Source organism: Poeciliopsis prolifica, unplaced genomic scaffold, assembly GCF_027474105.1.
Source record: "Poeciliopsis prolifica strain line A6 unplaced genomic scaffold, Auburn_PproV2 SCAFFOLD012, whole genome shotgun sequence".
NCBI classification, from domain to species: Eukaryota; Metazoa; Chordata; class Actinopteri; order Cyprinodontiformes; family Poeciliidae; genus Poeciliopsis; species Poeciliopsis prolifica.
In genome coordinates this window covers 4217406-4236257 of record NW_026562387.1, presented here as the reverse complement: position 1 = coordinate 4236257, position 18852 = coordinate 4217406, and the positions used below count along the sequence as shown (strand labels likewise).

Genomic DNA, 18852 nt, shown 5'->3' with positions numbered 1-18852 from the left:
AGACAAAAGCAATGATCTCATTGTTGAGTCTCTTTTGAAGTAATTGATTTCAGCCTCCGTCACATGTGCTGATGTATTTACGTGTTTTCTTTCTGCAGCGAGTCAAGACAAACCCTCCAGGAAGCACGTCACCACCCCAGCATCCTCTAACCCTGAACCCAGGAAAGATAGCCTTCCTCTGGGCACCACCATCAATGAAAGCAGCCTCCTCCTGGAAGTAAGAAACCATATGACCCGTTTGTGTGTGTGTGTCCTGTGTGAGTGACGTCTGCTTCTGATCGGTTAAGCAGAAAGTGTTTTCGGCATACAAACACCACGGTTTGGCTCGTTTTGGGCGACAAAGTGCTCCGTCATGTCACGCTGATGCACTTTCTATCCTTCCCCCCCTGTGGATGGCACCGTCTGTGAACTCGCCCTGCAGTTCACACACGTGCCTGTAAGAAGATTTGTCTGAGAGAGTTGCCCCATGGCGCGACCTGCCTTGTGGAGCCGTGGCGTTGCGTGACACACGGGGCGACACGGCTGCGGCGGAGCCGATGGAGGGCGGCGGGAACGCTCACAAGCAGCCAGCGAGAGAGTTTGCTTGAGCGCATCTCCTAGTCCTGAAGTTCTCATGGAGCGTGAAAGCGAGCAGGAGAGATCTCTTGACGGTCAAAGCAAATTGCGTTTGACGACACAATGGGACACGCCAGGACTTTAACGCCAAAAGCACATAAGGGAAGACACACGGACAGGCTGGTAGACAAAGCACTGCGCCCGCTTGTTGCTGGTGAAACAGATCGGGAGCACGCTGCATGGGAACTGCAAACACATCAGATCATTATTACACTCTCTATGACCCGCTGGCTCTCAGTGAGGCTGCAAATTATGACGTTGGTCATTTTCCAGCAGGCAGCGATTCAGCGCCCCGTCCCCTGATGCTGTTAATGTGTTAGGTTCCTCACAGGAACGGCTAACAAAAGACTAGATTGAGCGTAATGATGTTCCATCTACTGTTGCGTGACTCAGCTTGGACCGAAGCCTCATGGCATGACTGCCGACCGGGTTTTTATGCAGTGGAGTACAAACAACAAGATCAGACACCCCCCATCCCCTTCTTTTAGGCAATCTATTGCAGAACTTGAAAACTCTACAGAAAAACAAAAATGTGGTGAAGTTTCTTATTTATCATTGATTCTGGTGTGAGTGTACATCATAGAGAAAGCATTCAAATCCTTTCCACTTTTTCATCCTTTTTGGGTTCTTTTTTTTTTTTTCAAAGTGACAAGCTAACAAAAATAGTGCAAAACCGTGAAGTGGAAAAATCTGAAATTTGCCTTGAAAAGTCATTCGATTAGTGAATAGAGGCCACCTGTGTGTAATTTAGTCTCAGTCTAAATCCAGATGGGAAGGCCGCCGAGGTTTGTTGGAGAACATTAGCGAGCAAACAGCGTCGTGAAGACCAAGAAACACAGCGGGGCAGGTCAGACGGACAAATGTGGAGACATTTAAAGCTGGGTTAGGTTATAAAACAATACTCCAAGCTCTAAACACCTCAAAGAGCTTCGCCTGTCGCTTGAAGCAGGAAAGAGTGAGGCAAAGCTGCAGTCGACCCAACGGCAGCAGCCAAGAGGCCCGAGATAACTTTGGGAGCAGAAGAGGTCCAGGTGAAAGATTTTGTTCGATCTGATCCAGTTCCACTGTGTCGATCCAACCCAATCGGTTAACTCTCAGAATAAACCAAACTTCTTTGTTTAATGATGATTTTACTCATTTAGATTTTCGTCCGCTGTTTAAGCAAACGTAGCTTTTTCCCTTTTTTTTTTCTTCTTATTTTTTGCTTTTCCTTAACATGAACTGGCTCCATTTTGTCACTTGTTGGAACCGCAGAGCGGAGTCCGATTAACTCCTGCACTCAACTCACTTTCTGTATTTGTACAAGAGTGTCAACAAATATAGATAAATATGATCAATTGCAGTTACTGTGTTCAGTTTAGTGATACAAATCAGGCTTCTTCGAGGTAAATGACATCCTGAAGAAGCTTATTTCAAACAGGAATGTCTGCAGCTGTACGAATGGCATGCCATAAAGCTACTTCACAAAGGAAGTCATTATTTTATTATTGTTTTTATTTTTAAGCACAATAGTACCACAAAATATTGCGATAAAATCCTAGGTCTGTATGACGGAACAACCAGTACGAAGATGGCTTTTATAGAAAACGGGCAAGAAGAAAGTCTCTGCAGAAAGGAAACCATAAACGGTCCTGCTTGCCGTTTGCTCCATGACGTGGGAGACAAAGCAAACGCGAGGGAGAACTGGACATTTTTCTCCACATGGCGCCACAACTTTTAAGATGTTGGAAGTTAAAGGTTTTAGATTCTCTTGGCAGCTGTTTGTAGTTGCAGATATTTTGAGCCGTGGGACGGCAACAGGTGTCTGAATGACCCAAAAGCCTCAGAATCCAAGAAATGATGAGAAAGACATATTAAAACAGCATTCTGTGGAGCGTTGCCAGCGTTAGTACAATAGTTTTTGGGTTTATTTTCCTTACTTCCGCAGCTCTGCAGTTTTCACATAACTGCGGACAAGTGGAACGTATTTAGTCGTTCTTGCGTTTGTGTTTTATGTAAAACACGATGCAAATGCCATTCTGTGTCCCTCAAACCAGTAAACTCCATGCGATCTGCTCAAGCGCGTGAACGACGCCTGTGCTGCGCTCGTCTGTGATAGGTTTGCCAGTCGTTCCCTTTTTGTAACACTAATTGATGTAATCGGTAGAGAAAATATTAGCTTTTATTGCCTAAAAACGCCCTTTCAGGTTAAAAGACCCTGTTTGCTCCAGAAAAATAAAGCTGCCAGAGTCCTTCAGGGTTTTATTGCTGCATTTATTGCAGGATTTCAGTGACTTGGAGGACACATGGGAAAAAAGTGCACCACTGAGTCCATAAACTTGCATGCGACCGACATGAAAAAAAGCTGACCTCTTTTTGGCCCTGTAGGACTTCATGAAAACAACATGGCTTTCCTCTGTATATACAACACACGCTCACGTCTATTGTTTGAATGAACAATCGTGGAGATGAGCGTCGGCAGAAAGACTCGTCGTTTTAATCATTTAAAAGGTTATTCTGATTGAAATATCGGGGCGTTTTCACCTGCCGAGATACGGTTTTGATCCCACAGACTCCAGAATTGTTTACATTTCCAGCGCAGGCACATCAGATCATGGTTAAAGTCACTGTTTCCATGCACACTTATTAAACCTGGCTCTGGCGGTCTGGTTCTGGATGACATTACGCTCCAAATCCCTTGAAATTAGGAATCTTAAATATGTTGAGCTGCATTCAGTATTTATTCTTTCTTCCAAAAATGTTTGCAGTCGTGTGTTTTGAGCGGCTGCCAGAGCAGCATGTGTGTGTGTGTGCGTGTGTGTGTGTTTGGGGTCAGCGGGGGGACATGTGCCAGCAGTTGAACTTGTCAAACATCGTCTGCATCAACGCAACCGAGCACCTATCTCCCATCCTCCCAACCCCCCTCCCCCACCCGGCTCCTCTCTGTCGTCGCGCTCATTCCGGAGACGATCTTCTTTAATTGCGATGCCGTCGTCCGGACATGTTTCTAGGTTACGGCTTTCACAGGTCGCCTGTCAATGCATCACGAGCTCTGCGGCGCGAAAGGAGAGCGATCGGTTCAGTGAGTTTACAGGCCGAGTTGTGAAGGAGCGTGTGCAGTGGAACGGCGTCCCCTGTGGACGGTTATCAGATCACTTTGAGGTGTTTGTGAAAGGGGGAGGAAGCTGTGGGAGTGAGTGTGAATTTAGTGACCATGAGGATGTACTTCATGTAAAATACCTCACATACACACACATACACAGAAGCACACACACATAGATCCTGAATATTCTCGCTGTAAAGCAGAGGTGACAGACTCTGGCAGCAGCAGTCACGCAAGTCAGCCAGTCCTGCTGTTGTCACGCAACCCAAGCCGCACAGATGAGAGGACCCCTTCCACATATCCTTCCTGTAACTTCTTCCCCCCTCGTCTGTTTGGGTTTTTCCTCGTACCTTTCGCTTCCCTCTCCATCCGCCCGTCTGGGCACATCTACCGAAGCCGCCGCGTTGTTTATATGCAGCGCTCCTATTTGATCGGCTTTCATCTGGCTGCACAAACAAACCAAACAACGATGAACTTTCAACAGGAGCAGACAAGAAACGTGCTTTGCTTTTGGAGACTTGCTCACATTTATTTATTTGTTTCAAAAGGCCAAAATGGTCACTTTAGTTTTGAGGTGAGAGGCTTTGTGTCTGATAATCACTTCACTAGTACGGCACGTCTAGATGTCAATAGAAATGGCTTTATTTTCCCCAAAGAAAAACAACTTAAGAAATAACATGGGTTTCTTTTGCCTACTCTTCAACCTGACCTTCTGTGATGAATTTTCACTATTGCTAAAAATCATATTTATATATAAAATTATATAAAATTAAGAAGCCACTTCTCTGATTTTACTCTTTATAAGTATATGGTTGAGTAAAATGAACATTGTCCCTTCATTCTAAGAACTACAAAGGATTATTAATATTATTATTGACATATCTAAACGATTGCAGATTTGTTTTCCATTATGGCCAGCATGTTTAATTATCTGTCATTTATTATGTGCACATCTGGAGCTCCATAGATTTGTTCCATTTTTACTGACTCTTATGAAGACTTTCATACATTCATGAGAAGAAAAGGTTTGTCAAATGAATTTGTGCCACATTTAGCATCTTGCTTCAAAGACACATTTTTGTACTTTAGTTCCACATGTTACACGATCAGCCTTTTATGCTCAGTCTGTCGAGCTAAACTAAGACAGCTGAGAGAAATAAATGTACTTATTGCTCTTATGTTTACTTACTGCATGAATTACAATTTCTTTGTGTGTGTGTGTGTGTGTGTGTGTGTGTGTGTGTGTGTGTGCGTGCAGTCTCTCACAGGCTTTGCCTTGGTGGTGAGCAGCGATGGCATGGTTTTTTATGCTTCCTCGACCATTGTGGACTACTTGGGTTTCCATCAGGTGAGTTGAAAGTCTTCATATTTTAAATACACTTACTGCATAAGTCCTATGCTTCCAATTAGAGCAGATGTTCACATTCACAACAGTGGCCGAGGCTTTCGTCACACGTAGGTTGAGGAACTTGAGATTAAACAAATCCATATTCAAAATAACGAAGCTGCCAGGTGTGTGGGAAAGGATTAAGTGCATCAAGTGCTCAATGCTAATAATGGAAAGAACTCCCATTGGCTTGGGATTATGTGTTAATGGGAATACGGGGGGGGGAACGTTGAGGTAACAGAGAGTTTTCCAATCAAAAAATGTAAAAAAAAAAATACAGACTGAACTCGATTTTTGATAAAACAAATGAGTCGATCATGTAGAAATATTCTGGGGTGTTTTCACCGTCATTATGTACCAGCCTAACACACACTCTGGATGTCTGCGCAGGAATCAACCGACAATTTAACATTCTCCCTTTCTGGGGTCAGCGCCCCGACATCCATTTTAAATGATATTGACACTAGCTATCCTGTTCCGTCATGCTAACACCACCACTATCGTCTGAAACAATAAATAAATCTCTTTTCGGTGTTGAAATCTCTCTTTTGTCCGCAGGCAGTCGCTAGTCTGTGTGAATTTGTGCAGGGTTCATTATGGAACGACAACCTTTGAGAAAACAGCGTGAAATAAACTGACACTAAATTTTGGAAGTCTCATTTTATTACTTGGTATGATTCTTTGAGCCAATAATAATTGAGTTTTTCTACTCAGGGTTAAATTGTGAAAAAGGATAGTTCAGAATTATCTATGTAGTTATGCCAGGACTAATGGGTCAGAAACGAACTGGATTCTGACTGGATACTCTGAATATCTTTTCACACAGGTTCTTATCAACAGTTTTATCATTTGGTTGTTGCATTATGCTATTTGGTTATCCAAATTTTCCATCTTGCGGAGGCGCCAAGCTGTCCGAACAGTAGCGCTAAATGTAAAGTGCTCCCATAAAGGACAACGCTGCATTGTTTTCACACACATTTCAGGACAAAATCATTTTAACCATTCTGTAGTTCTTGAATTAGAGTTCGGATTCCACTGCCAGACGCAGCTTGTGCGACAAAACTAAAATGATCTCAATATTGCCACCTTCTTAAAATAATGGAATAAGTCTTTATGTATATATATACTGTATATATACTGTATATATATATATATATATCAACTTTTGGAGAAAAAAAAAATAATTATGCCACTAATTTATTGAGGTGATGATATTGTAGTTTCAAGAGAATTAAAGCATCAAATCTTCAGAGTTGTTCCAGTTTTCACACAGCAGTTCACCGTTCGCCCAACTGATTATTTATATTTATTTATTTATTTCATTACTCCATTGGAAGCAGAATGAAACATATTATTTCTCTCAAAAACACGCTTTTAAATTTTGCAGGTGTTTAATGTACATTTTGCTAAAGTCTGTGTGTTTAATGTAAACAATGGCAAATGCTGCAGCTGACATTACAAAACTGTAATATCCCATGTCGCATTATAACACGTTAGTAGCAGAAGGAATAATTGCTGGTCTCGTTTTAGATAAAACAATTTGATTATTTCCAAAGATTTCTGCTTTGAACCTTTACAAACCGTGACGGCTGACGGGACATACTGTCACCTGTGTGCCTTGCAGATGGATTGAACATTAAAATACAAATTAAATTGTCAAACTCCTGCCACGTACAAGCGGCTCTTTGTTTTGGTGTTGCGGTCGCTGTGGTGTGACAGTTCACCCGCCCAATGTAGCCGTTCCACATGGGTATTTTGCAAAAATGCGTGTTGAAGAGAAAGAGACAAGGTGTTGACACGCAAGGACATGACAGAGAGCCGTAACATCCCAGCACGCTAACCACATTCATGAGTATTTGTTGGTGATCAAAAGGTTCTATTTCCCCACATTTAGGACTTGAAAATGAGACACTCCCACCACCCCAAACACACATATGCAACATACTTTCCTTGGCAAGGCCTCAAACAAACACATTGCACCAGTTTGGGCCCATAACTGTAGTGAGAGGACACTTATTAATATACCACAGAAAAAACAAAGAAAAGAGAAGGCTCCACTGAGTGGCACCACAACAAAAGCCCCAGAGAGAGGCAGAAAACATTCACTGGTCTTTGATCCAATTTGTCACTGGAGCAGTTAGCCTTTGAAGGTCAGTTTAAACATCACTTACTCTCCCCTTCTTCTTTTTTTCCCCCCTCTTTCTTTCCCTCTCTGCATGTTTCTTTACGAGACACAAAAACAATAGTCACTCGATCCGTCTGTGCGCCCCAACGCCAGTAGGGAACCGCAGTCCGCGGGGCCAAGTGCTTTGCGAAGACGGTGGGAACAGATTGTGTTTTCAGAGGCAGGCGATCAAAAACCCTCGCGTGCCACCGCCATGGAAATTCTTGAGCGAGGGTGGGGGTCGAGGGAGAGAAGGGAAGAGGAGAAGGTTGAACGTTACTGCGAGGAATCTGTCAGGGAATGACAGAAAGCAAAAGTTATTGCTGGAAAAGAGAGAGGGGAGAGGCCTGATGAAAGTGGGATGGAGCCACGGCTCGGGCTGTGTATGTGTGGGTGTGTGCATGTGTGTGTGTGTGAGAGCGGACAGGGATGGGGAGGGCTGGCTTAGCCGGACCGCTGCTCGGGAGCCGGTGTCACGCAATGTTTGACAAACACAGCTGCCCTCTCTGCTCGTGCAGCTGCCCTTCGGCTGTTTGCTGCACTGACTAAATCCTCCTGACTTGTGTGTCTCGCTCTGTGTGTGTTTACAGGGATGTATATTGATCTGGCATAACGTTACGACAATCTGCCTATTAGTGTGTTGGTTCCCCAGACATGTTGAGGCACGGACTCCGTTAGCCGCCTAAGGTTGTGCTGTGGTGTGTGGCACCAAGATCAGCATATTTTTTACGTTCCGCTTGTTGTGCTCCTCAAACAATTCCTCAACCATTTCTCCTTTGCGGTGGAAGTCATTATGCTGCTGGAAGAGCCCACAGCCATCAGATTATACCTCACATGGTCTGCAACAGTGCTTAGGAAATGTGGAGCATGGCAACATAAACGTGAATAGCAGGACCAAAGGTTTTCCAGCATCGTACTGTCCAAAGTATCTCACTACCTATGCCACTTGCCTTTTTCTCCCATTATGGTTCTGATGTCACTCCTGGATACCCACATGACGTATCCACCCTGACCACCTTCTTCCACCTACGTGCTAACACACCCTCTTTTGGGTGCAGCCCTATGACTTTGGCTAGAGCTACAAATCAGCTAAATTTGAGTCAAATCCACTTTTTTATGACCATTTGAGATCCATGTAGCACAACAGACTGGCGGCCTGTCCAGGGTGCACCCCACCTCTCGCCCGAAACCTTCGCTGGAGAGAGGCACCCCTGCTGACCCCACTGGGGACGAGGGTGTGCAGAAAATAAATGGATTAATGGCTGGGATCCATATGCAACTTTTTTCACCACAGTCTGAACGGTCCGATTCCGATCTTTTCAGCGCCCTGCAAAATGAATCTGATCTCTGCCACTTCCACATATGGCACTACTTCCGATTTCATGCATCCGATAGTTTCCAAAGCGTCTGCGGAATGAATGGTCGCGCCCCGTCTTGTCCGGCTTTTATGTCGCTGTCGCGAGGCATGCATCATAATTCTGCAAAAGCCAGACGGGATGAATCTGAATGTAAACAAAAAAAAATTATGATCACGAACTTAAGAAAGACGTCTGTGTCACTGACGTCAAAGTCCCACCACTCTTCGCTCTGACTGCGTGTCCAAACAGACTTCCTTGCAGAAGTTGTAGTCAATGCTCCACTAACGGCCGTTATTAGTTGTAATTTCTTTTTATTAGCTTCCTTCTTATGACAATGCTGTCGGCTCTGAATAACTTTAAAATGAATCCATAGACAGCGGTCCTTGCGACACCAACTCATGCATTTTGTTTTGAGGTCATAAACTGTCACTCAGAAGTTTAATTAGTAGCATGAACGACCACGCAAAAAAAAAAAAAAAAATTAGCATCAACACCTCATGGGTGATGAGTTTAAGGAGTCTTTTGCTCCTTAAACAACAAACTGAGTTGCACTGTGTACTCTGACACAGTTCTATCATTACTGAACCACAACATCCCCTTCATTGGATGCAAGCAAACCTGCATGGTCCGATCAATTACCTCACATCCTTATTTGGACCACAATTTATAAATACCTACCACAGTAGACCACACAAGAGCTTCTGTTTCTGTTCAGCCGTCACATTTCAACCCTTTTCAAATTCACATTTAGACCCGTTCAGACCTTTTATATACTTGTGATCAATGCGTGTTCTGCATGTCAACTGAAAGACTAAAATGACGGGAGGCTTGAATCTGCCAATCAATATCAAACCCCCGATCCATCTTGGCAGTTTATGATAAACTCACAACCGCTGTGAACGTCACCGCAGAACGAGCGAGGCGTGCCAATGTTGCACAAAGTACGAGCAGAACAGAGATGATCTTCCACTTGATATAGGAAATGTATATCGACTGGCAAAATCTGAAGCAGATAATAACAGGACGAGAAAAACTTCCAGGCTTGTCTTCTGATTGAAACACTAAATGCATTTAAGCGTCCACCAAGAGGTTGGTCACTCAGAGCTTAGTCGGATTTCTGGAAATCCCTCTGATTGGATGAATGCTGTGTGCTTTAAGCCACACCCCTTTTGTTCTGCTAACGTGCTAATTGAGCTGAAAGCTAAAAGGGTCTGGACGCATTATCTTGAAATGGCGCAACTGGACAAAGCAATCCATAATAGGTTTTTATGGGGGGGAGTGGAGGGCTTGGTTGGATCTTAAAGAGGCTACAGATCACCAATAAAAAGTGTTTCATTCTTTATCACTCAACACTAAAACTTTTCTGAAATGAAATGACTAGAAAAGACTTACTTTCTCTAAAGCAAGGCATATGTATTAGTGAAACCCTCTGTCTGACTGAAACTTGTCCCCACAGACTGACGTGATGCACCAAAACGTCTTCGACTACATCCACATAGACGACCGTCAGGAGTTCAGACGCCAGCTCCACTGGGCCATGTGTCCCCCACAACATCAGGCGATGTCTGGGCCAGATAGCCAGTTAGCAGCGGGAACAAGTGCGTACTGCTCACGACTTTGTTTGGTCCCCCCGGCCCCCCACCACATAAATTGCTTCTCATATCCACATTCTTTCACCATGGTATTACAGGTGAAGACTTTGTGGTGAGCAGCATGTTCAACTCTCCGGAAGCGGGGGAAATCCCCCCAGAGCTCTCCTGCTTTCTCAACAGATGTTTCATAGCCAGAGTCCGCTGTCTCTTGGACAGCACGTCTGGATTTTTGGTGAGTGCTCTGAACCGGCCAAAGCAAACTCCACGTGGACCAAAAACAGAAGACACAAGCTAATCGAAAATTGAAATGAATGCCTTCGTACGACCAATTTTATTGCACAATTTCAGCTTTTACGGTTATTTCTCTAGCATTAATCGAGTTTAGGCCACACTTTACACCACTGCTTGTGACGGTCTCGAGAGCCGCAGAGGGAAATAATCACGGTCAAGAGTAGGGGAATAAAATGAGCATAAGTTTGAACAATCCTTGTTGGAGTTAGCAAAATGACAGATACAATGTCTTGTCTGGTTGCCATGTTCTGCCAAACCAGAAGCTCCACACGGCCGTCATCTACTACTTTACTGAACTTTACCTAGTCCCTGCTCAAAAAAAGTTACAAATATGACACAAACAAACAACTGTAATATAATTAGCTTTTTCAGTTGTGTTGCAAAGCAAATTTAAAGTGACAAATATTTGTTGCTGACAAGCTAAATGAAGATGGTGAATTAGCTGATCTGCCCATTTTAGCCTGCATGCTAGACGCATTAGCAACTTCAGGGCAACATAGCTCAATTTACAGAGCCGTGAATGCAGTTGTTGAGTCTTCCACTGTGTTTTTTGAAAAATATCGCAGTGTAATCATCTACTTTTGTCATTTTGAATTGTGACATGGTTTAGCGTAGGCTGATAAAACATCAACTGAACTGTGCCCACTCCTGCAGCCTGCAGCTCTCATCAAGATTAGCACATAAAAATACCAGCACTTTGTTGCTGAGTCATTTGATGCAAGATTGAATTTCGATTGTGCCACATGGTGTACCAAAAAAAATTTTTAATAAAATAACATTCACCAAGAGCTAACATTGAGCCACATATGAAATGTGCGCAGATACGTGAACATATATTTAATCTGAGTCAGTTATTGTTTGTTTCTGTTTCATTTCAGACGATGCAGTTTCAGGGTCGGTTAAAGTTCCTCCACGGCCAGAAGAAGAAGTCGCCCTCTGGGACGCTGGTTCCTGCCCAGCTGGGTCTGTTCTGCATCGCCGTGCCCCTCTTACTGCCCTCCATCACCGAGATGAAAGTGAAAAATATTTTAATGCGGGGGAAGAACAAAGGTGGAGGGATTATCTCTCCGATGGAGCATGGGTAAGAGAAATGACACTACAGGGCTACTCACTTTGAATGATTAGAAGAATCTGAAACTTTTAAACGGCTGAAAAATCAAATGGTCCTGATTCAAACAGCTGTCAAAGTGTTTAAGCCATGGCAAATTCAGGTACAAATTGGACTGAAATTAGAGAAGCAAGTCACTTAAAATACGCATTTGTACAACGAGGAAGCAAGAAATATATATATTTGCAAAATACGAAAAGCACAAACTCCACAAAAAGCAGATATTAGCTTTAATTTTAAGCCTAAAACACATGAATGTAGTTTGATTTCAGGTTTGCATCTTTAATCCATACCTCTTAAAAAAAGTGTCCCCACACCATGATGGTGCCACCACCGTACTCCACAGAGAAGATGGTGTGTTTTGATGGCCAGAATACTCAGTTTTGGTCTTTCATCAGACCAAAGGACTTTCATCCATGTTCAACACGGAGTCTCCCACGCTGCTTTTGGCAAACTCTAGTTGAGACCTATGAGCTTTCTTCACCGGGGTACTTACTTTATTTTATGAAGTCAAATAGGTACCACTGAAGTGATTCATGTTTTAACAAAGGCACAAAAAAAAACAGTATATGTCATTTCACGCAAGTGTTTGTGATTTATGGGTGGCAGGCGGGGCTTTAAAAAGGAGAAAGAAAAGAAAAGAGAAACTCAAATGGCACATCAACAAATGTGGGAACGGCTTCGCCATGTGGCACTGTCCATGTGTCTTCTGAAAAAAAATTAAATGCTATTTTAAGATCTTTGACATAGAGCTTGGCACTGTTGGACAGATGTGCATCTGTTTGAGATCACAGTGTTATTATAAGTTAAAATGAAGTTAAACCAAAGCCGCTTTATAGTATGTCGACGAAAAAAGAAAACAAATCATCTAATTTAATTCATTAACCCCTTCACTGGCGGCAAAAAAGGCAGAGTACTCAAACAAGCTAGATTTGTGCCATGGATGAGATAACGCCAATTAAGGGGTTAAAAATAGAAAGCAACAAATGTTTATACGCGATATAGCGCGCTGATTATTACAGTTGGAACATTGTCCAAATTTATTTATTATTATTTTGATTATGAGACAAAAACTGGAGGAAAAAAAAAAGAAACAATAAATTTAGAAAAACAGTCCAGAATATAACACCTTTTTAGTCACTGTCTTTCGATCTGATAATAGCAGTTAGTCAGGCTATCCGCTCCAGCAGTCACCTGCTAGTGTTGAAAAAAAAAACAAAATTTCAAAATACATAGGAAACGCTATTAAAATCACACATGAAGTTTGTTCACACGATGATTCATTTAAAAACACGCTGTGCCGTCATCCTCCTGCTACTTCCTGTTGCCTTGTTTGTAATTTCCACCAGAAGCAACATCCGGTTGTTGATCACATTTTGATACGGCCAAAAAGCCCCCAAAATGTTTAACCGATTTTTTTGAGAAGTGCTGCATTTTCTTTAAGCGAATTTATTTTTGCACTTCGAATTTGCGCTTTTACGTGGTGACTGGAAACGCAGATATCGGCAGACTGGCGCCCTGCGCTGGAAACTCCACTCCCACTGTGTTTGTTTGCTGCGCGCTGCCAGCCGACCTAGAGATCTTCAGGTTGTGCGTGTAAACGCTGTTGTTACTTCCTCACATGGGGCACATCCCAGAAAACATGAGTCACATGCGGAATTATTCTCATGACCACTGCAGTGAATCAAGGCGAGATATTTATTTTTTGACTCATCTCTAAGTAGAAAGGAAGAAAACAGGGCAATCCCAACGTAGTCACACGAATAGAGCGGCGATATTTCTGAAGCAACACCAGCCAAACTATCTGTCGACTCCACTGGGTTATTTGAAATTGAGGTTTTTGAAAGTGAGCTCTGGCTGTTCTTCATTAAAAGGATTGTCAAGCTGTGTGCATAATATGTGCTTTGTTCTTTAATAGCCAATAATGGAACCACAAAACATATCTCTCACAAAACCCTTCAATCAGATATGTTTTGTGTTGCTTTTTAAAGTTTATTCAGCCCAGAAACTCAATTGAAAACTTTTTAGCCCATTTGTCACACAAAGGTGATGAAAGTCAATTACATTTCACCAAACTCAACCAGGTGTTGATCACATTTTTGACATCAACGGCTGTTTTTATTCACATGTTTTGCTCCATTTTTGCAATGCTAGAGACAGATGGTAACACGGCTGCGCTCTTGGGGATAAAGTAGTAAAACATATTTATTGTTAGACATCCAACGGAAATATCTGTACATTGATAAAACACTTCCTTCAAAACTCTTGCGGGAAGCAAAAAATCTCAAAGCTTTCAAAGTCATCATAGAACAATCTCAAAATGTACAACGCAGGTTTTTCCCCTGAATACATCATTTTAAATCTACCAGAAAAATCTCCACCCTGTAGCTTGGTGAACACCATTTCCTTTCAAATTCAAAAAGCCTTCTTGGATCAATAAAACTAATAATGTTACAGTTCTCGCCCTGAAGGCCCCGCAGGTTCCTCCCTGTCATGTGTGTGTGTGAAATGTGCTGAGTCACTTTTAGCATGACGTAAAAGCTCAAGAGGCAGTGTAGTTGAGAGCAAGATAAAACTGGGGTCAAAAGTAATTGTGATTTTTTTTTTTCACAATACGCTCCTGAGAGCCTATCCGTACCGTGACGCCTTTTACTATATCAGTTTGCTAATTAGATGTCAAATTACTGCTTCAAGAAAGAAAGAACAACATTTCATACTGAATTTACATGTTGGCTGGTATCCGGGAAGGAGAACTTGTGAATAAATGTGGCCTCTGTCTTTTTCTCCATAGTGAACACGGGGAGCACCTAAGGAGGCCTTCCATCGGTGGAGGAATGGGTGACATGACAGACCCTCTTCTCTTCACTTGTCCCCATCCGGGCACTACACAGCGAAGTCACCACACCCTCTGGTCCCCTCTTTGCAAAGACAACCTCAAGTCCAGCTCCGACGGCTTCTATGGCCAAGAGGAACCTCTCAACTTCTGTAAGTCCTCCGTGGTGGACCACAAAGTCGCGGCCGCGGGCCTGGGCAGAGGGTGGCCCATGCGGCAGCGGGTGGGGCCTGTCAGAGCCACCCAGGGAGTCGGCTACATCCCATCCAACCGCTTGAACAGGACTGGCCAGTACGGGAAGCCCTACCGCCTGTCGCCGAGCTGCCACGGCAGCAGGGCCGCTGATGTGTACGTGTCGAAGCTGTACGGGTCGTCGGACGCGGACGCCTACTGCGTAGACCTGGTGAAGAGCGAAAACGACTTTGGGGAGTGCTACGAAGGCCACATGATGTCCGAGATGCCGCCCATCAAGATAGAGCACGACTCCGACTCGGAGAACGGATGCGAGACGTACGGTCAAACCTGGGCCTGCCGCAACCAGGCCACCATCGACCGTCACTACGGGAACGGGGCGTATGACCCAAGCACCGGTCTGCAGCTTAAATCAGAAACGGACTTCTACGACCCGCAGTACTCCCCGTGCCAACGAGGGAAAGCAGGAATCAGCCCCACATACAACAACGCCGCCTACCAGGGCTACGCAGTGAACAGCGGCGCTCGTCTGTTGAAGTGCGACAAAGACTTGGTCAGTAACGGCAACGCCAACCAATTCAGTCCTCAGAGACTCTCTCACTCTGACTCGCTGTGCGGCAACCAGCCGGTCAGCCTCATGGAGCCAAACGTCTACCCTCAAAAGGCGTACATGCACCTGGACTACAACAAGCACGGCGCCTACGAGTTCAAAGGTCACGGCTTGATCCATTCGATCAAACGGGAGCCGATGGACTCCCCGCCCTGGTCTGAGAACGGCCATGACATGAACCAGTCCATGGTGGGCGGCTCGAGGAACGTCATGCCGTGCGTGATGAGCACGGGCCACCACAAGTCCAGTCCCTACCTTTACATGCAGTGAGAGGACGACAGCCGCGCGTGAACGCATCAGCAGATATCTGCCCACACACAACCCCCGTCACACGCACAATTACACACAGGCACAAACAAATCAGTACGTATTAACTTGTTCTCCCCTTCAGCGTTTCACGTACACGTGTGCTAGCATTACGAAGGAAGGGTTACCGCGGCTACAATGATGTCAAACATTTTTCTCAAGCTTAACGAAAAGGTCTCAGGTTCAAAAATCAATGTTTTGACAATCAACAATTTGACTTTCAGAAGATGTTACTTTAAAAAAAAAAAGAAAAAAAGGTACAGATTTTGGTTTTTTGCACTTTTGGATTTAGTGAGAGTGAGCAAAATGTCCAAAAAAAATAATTAAGTTTTTGTATTGTTACACCTGGATTTTGCAAGGATCTGTTTTATTTTTCTAAACTTTGTACACAGGAGAAAACTTACATGCGCTGACACTTTCATTTAAATCGATGCTTAGTATGATGCACTTTGAAGAAGTCATTTTTTAAAATATTATTTTGATGTGTCACGTAATGCAGTCGCTTTCAAGGAATTTAAAACAAATTTTAGATGGGACAAAAAAACAAACAAACTCAAAAGGCTTTTCTTATGCAATAGAACGCCAGATAAGATAACATTTGGCTTTTCACTGAGACAATCTCACCAATTTGTGCCCTCATGTTTCTCTTCGTACTCAACATTTTCCATCTATGTGTATAAATTATGGCATATCAATTTATTTTAGTTTTTTTTTTTTCCAGCAGCAGATATGCATTAAAGGTATTAATACCCCGAGCAGATTTAAAAATGATCAACCACAAACTTAAAAAAGATTCACTGCTATCTAATTTTTTTTTTCTGTGCGGTAACATCTGGAAAAGCTACATAGATTTGTCGCTGAGGTGTGAGAAGTCATGCATGAATGCTAAAAAATGCTAAAACGTCCACTGAGCATAAATACCTGCAAGGTGCTATGTGATCATAAATCAAGAAAATTCTTACCTACATGTCAGAATTTACATGTAGGTAAATTTATGTAAATGAATTTACCCATGGTAATAAAACAAAAATGAAAAGATGTCATTGTTCAAGATAATTCACTCAAATCATGTGAAATCCAATCACCTTTGCTTGTTTTTATTGCTTATTGATCTCATTTAAAATCCGCCAAACGACAAAAGTTTTGTGTGTTGATGGACCAGATTTTTGTACTTTTATTTATTTTATTTTATTTTTTAGAAACCATTATATTCCAACACTTTGGCATAAAGTTTATTAAATATAGCACTACAGACTACTTTATTTTGAGATTATTTTGCAAACTATACCAGCAGAGCACAGTCCATGTGCAGGTAATCACCAAAACATGTTCAAGTAGCAGTAAGGCCAAAGAACGTTTCGCATCTCATTCAACAATGCTTGTTGGGTTGGACCCGGCAAGTAGAAGAGCACAGAGCCTCGCCCACGTCTCTGTGGTGTGTTTCCGTCAGCAGGGCGCGGTTGGATGCGTCGCGCCGCTTTTGCTCCACGCCGCTGAGCTCATTTTGTAAGAAATGAAGGGAGTGAAATCAGTCTCTGTGTGCTTGAAACACAAATACGATGCAAGCGCATCGGTACGTTTTCTGCACCGGTCTGCCCGAAGCAGCCGGTCAGGACAAACGTGACGGATTTCCATCGCCTAGTTTATCCAGCACATTAAAAGTGCATCAAGATGATTATATGTTTTATTTTCATTTTACCAGCTCACATCTCACTGCTGATTTGACATATTGTCATTGGGAGAAATGTTAGCTTTCCTTGTCTACTCTGTCTAAATGCGTCTGGCTTTTGTGTTCACGTCAGTATTTTTTTATTATTATTATTATTATTTTTGTTGTTGTTATTGTTGCACAAAGTCATTCAAGACTAATCCAATCTGAGTCTCAGTTCTGTGAAGTTACCGTCGTAGCTTCTGAGTTGCACTACTGGGAAATAGTTCAGTTGAAGTTCAGCCTACCCAGACACGTGTTTGAGTCGTCACGCACAACCGCACACGGTGTCACTGTTGTGGATTTGTCCTGTTTCTTTTTGTGTGTGTGTGTGTGTGTGTGTGTGTGTGTGTGTGTGTGGTGTGGGTGGGTGTGTGTGTGTGTGCTTATGCCTGCTCATGTCAATAAATGTTTCATGATTTGTATTTATTTGTAAATGGTAAGTGTATGATTAAAAAAAAAAAGTATAAATTTGAAGGCTCTCCCTGTTTTACTAACGTAAAGAAACAAAATGCTTTTTTCTTGATATCTTTTTGATAATTGTCAAAAAAGAGGCTTATCTCATGGAGGAGGTAGCTGCAAGGTAGCACTCATTGAATTTATATATATATATATATATATATATATATATATATATATATATATATATATATATCTGCAGTGTCTTCCAATGTTTTATGTGTTTTTGCAAATGGGACTTAAATATTAAAGATTTTCTTTACATATAAAGAGTCTGGGTGTTGAATTTTTGTCTGAAAATCACTTGAGGCATGACTGGCATAAAGGCAGCAAAAAGTTATCAAAACCAGTGACAGTACAGATGTTTTAAAAGGGTGGTATTATGTATTTCCCAGACACACATTGCCATTTTATAGCACAATCAATCAACTATGTTACCTTCAGTAACTATGAAAATGTGCTATATACCGAACATAAAGAAATTTGACTTCACAATTTGAAATAGTCCTCTGTCTCTTCACGAAGCACCTTCTGTTTCCGACATTCCACCTTCAGGAAGTCATCGCACATTTAACACCATTTTTGCCAGCGTTTTACTGATTTTATAGCTCAGTTCCACCCGGTGTTTGCTAATTGCTGCTGGCTAGTCTGTAGGACCTGCGTGGGGGAGCCACACTTCGTGAGACGGAAGCTCGGCCTTGGACTTAAGCTCCAAGGAGGATCTTTGTGGAAATAGGCGGAGCTTCGTGAGAGCCCAGAGTTTGGGCACTCCTGAATGGCTCAAGAATTTTAGAAATCAACATGTCATGTTTTTGATGAGGGAAGAACATTATAGAATGATGTATAGCTCTTAAACGACAATTTTACTTAATACCCATGATGAGGCAGAATGCAGGCAGGAAGAATCAGGTAGCTGCTGTGAAGGGGAGAAGACTAGCAGGCTCAGGGAAAGTCAATGATAAACAGAAAGCTGAACTGGGACCCAGAGAAATTAACATTAATCAAAGTGAACAAAATCCAAAAGCACAAAGGGCAAAATAAATAAACTGACTCGAGGATTATAACTCTGACATATTTCCATAGATTTTTCTGCAGCTTGGATCAGGCCAGTGTTCTGGCCAATCAAATGCGGTGATAAAAAGGTCAA

General features: G+C 42.8%; 1 protein-coding gene across 2 annotated transcripts in view; it reads left to right on the top strand.

Moving 5' to 3' along the window:
• LOC129364614 (uncharacterized) overlaps nt 1–17830 on the top strand; it is a 70112-nt gene extending 52282 nt beyond the window's left edge. The window contains exons 4-9 of one of the 2 annotated variants that reach the window (XM_055037373.1): nt 99–217; nt 4956–5045; nt 10063–10204; nt 10297–10430; nt 11368–11570; nt 14389–17830. In XM_055037373.1, coding sequence (XP_054893348.1) covers nt 99–217; nt 4956–5045; nt 10063–10204; nt 10297–10430; nt 11368–11570; nt 14389–15502 — 1802 coding nt within the window. In that variant the 3' untranslated portion in view covers nt 15503–17830. The remainder of the gene's footprint in view (nt 1–98; nt 218–4955; nt 5046–10062; nt 10205–10296; nt 10431–11367; nt 11571–14388) is intronic. The other variant, XM_055037374.1, reaches the window with a different exon arrangement.
• The last annotated feature ends 1022 nt before the right edge of the window (nt 17831–18852 follow it).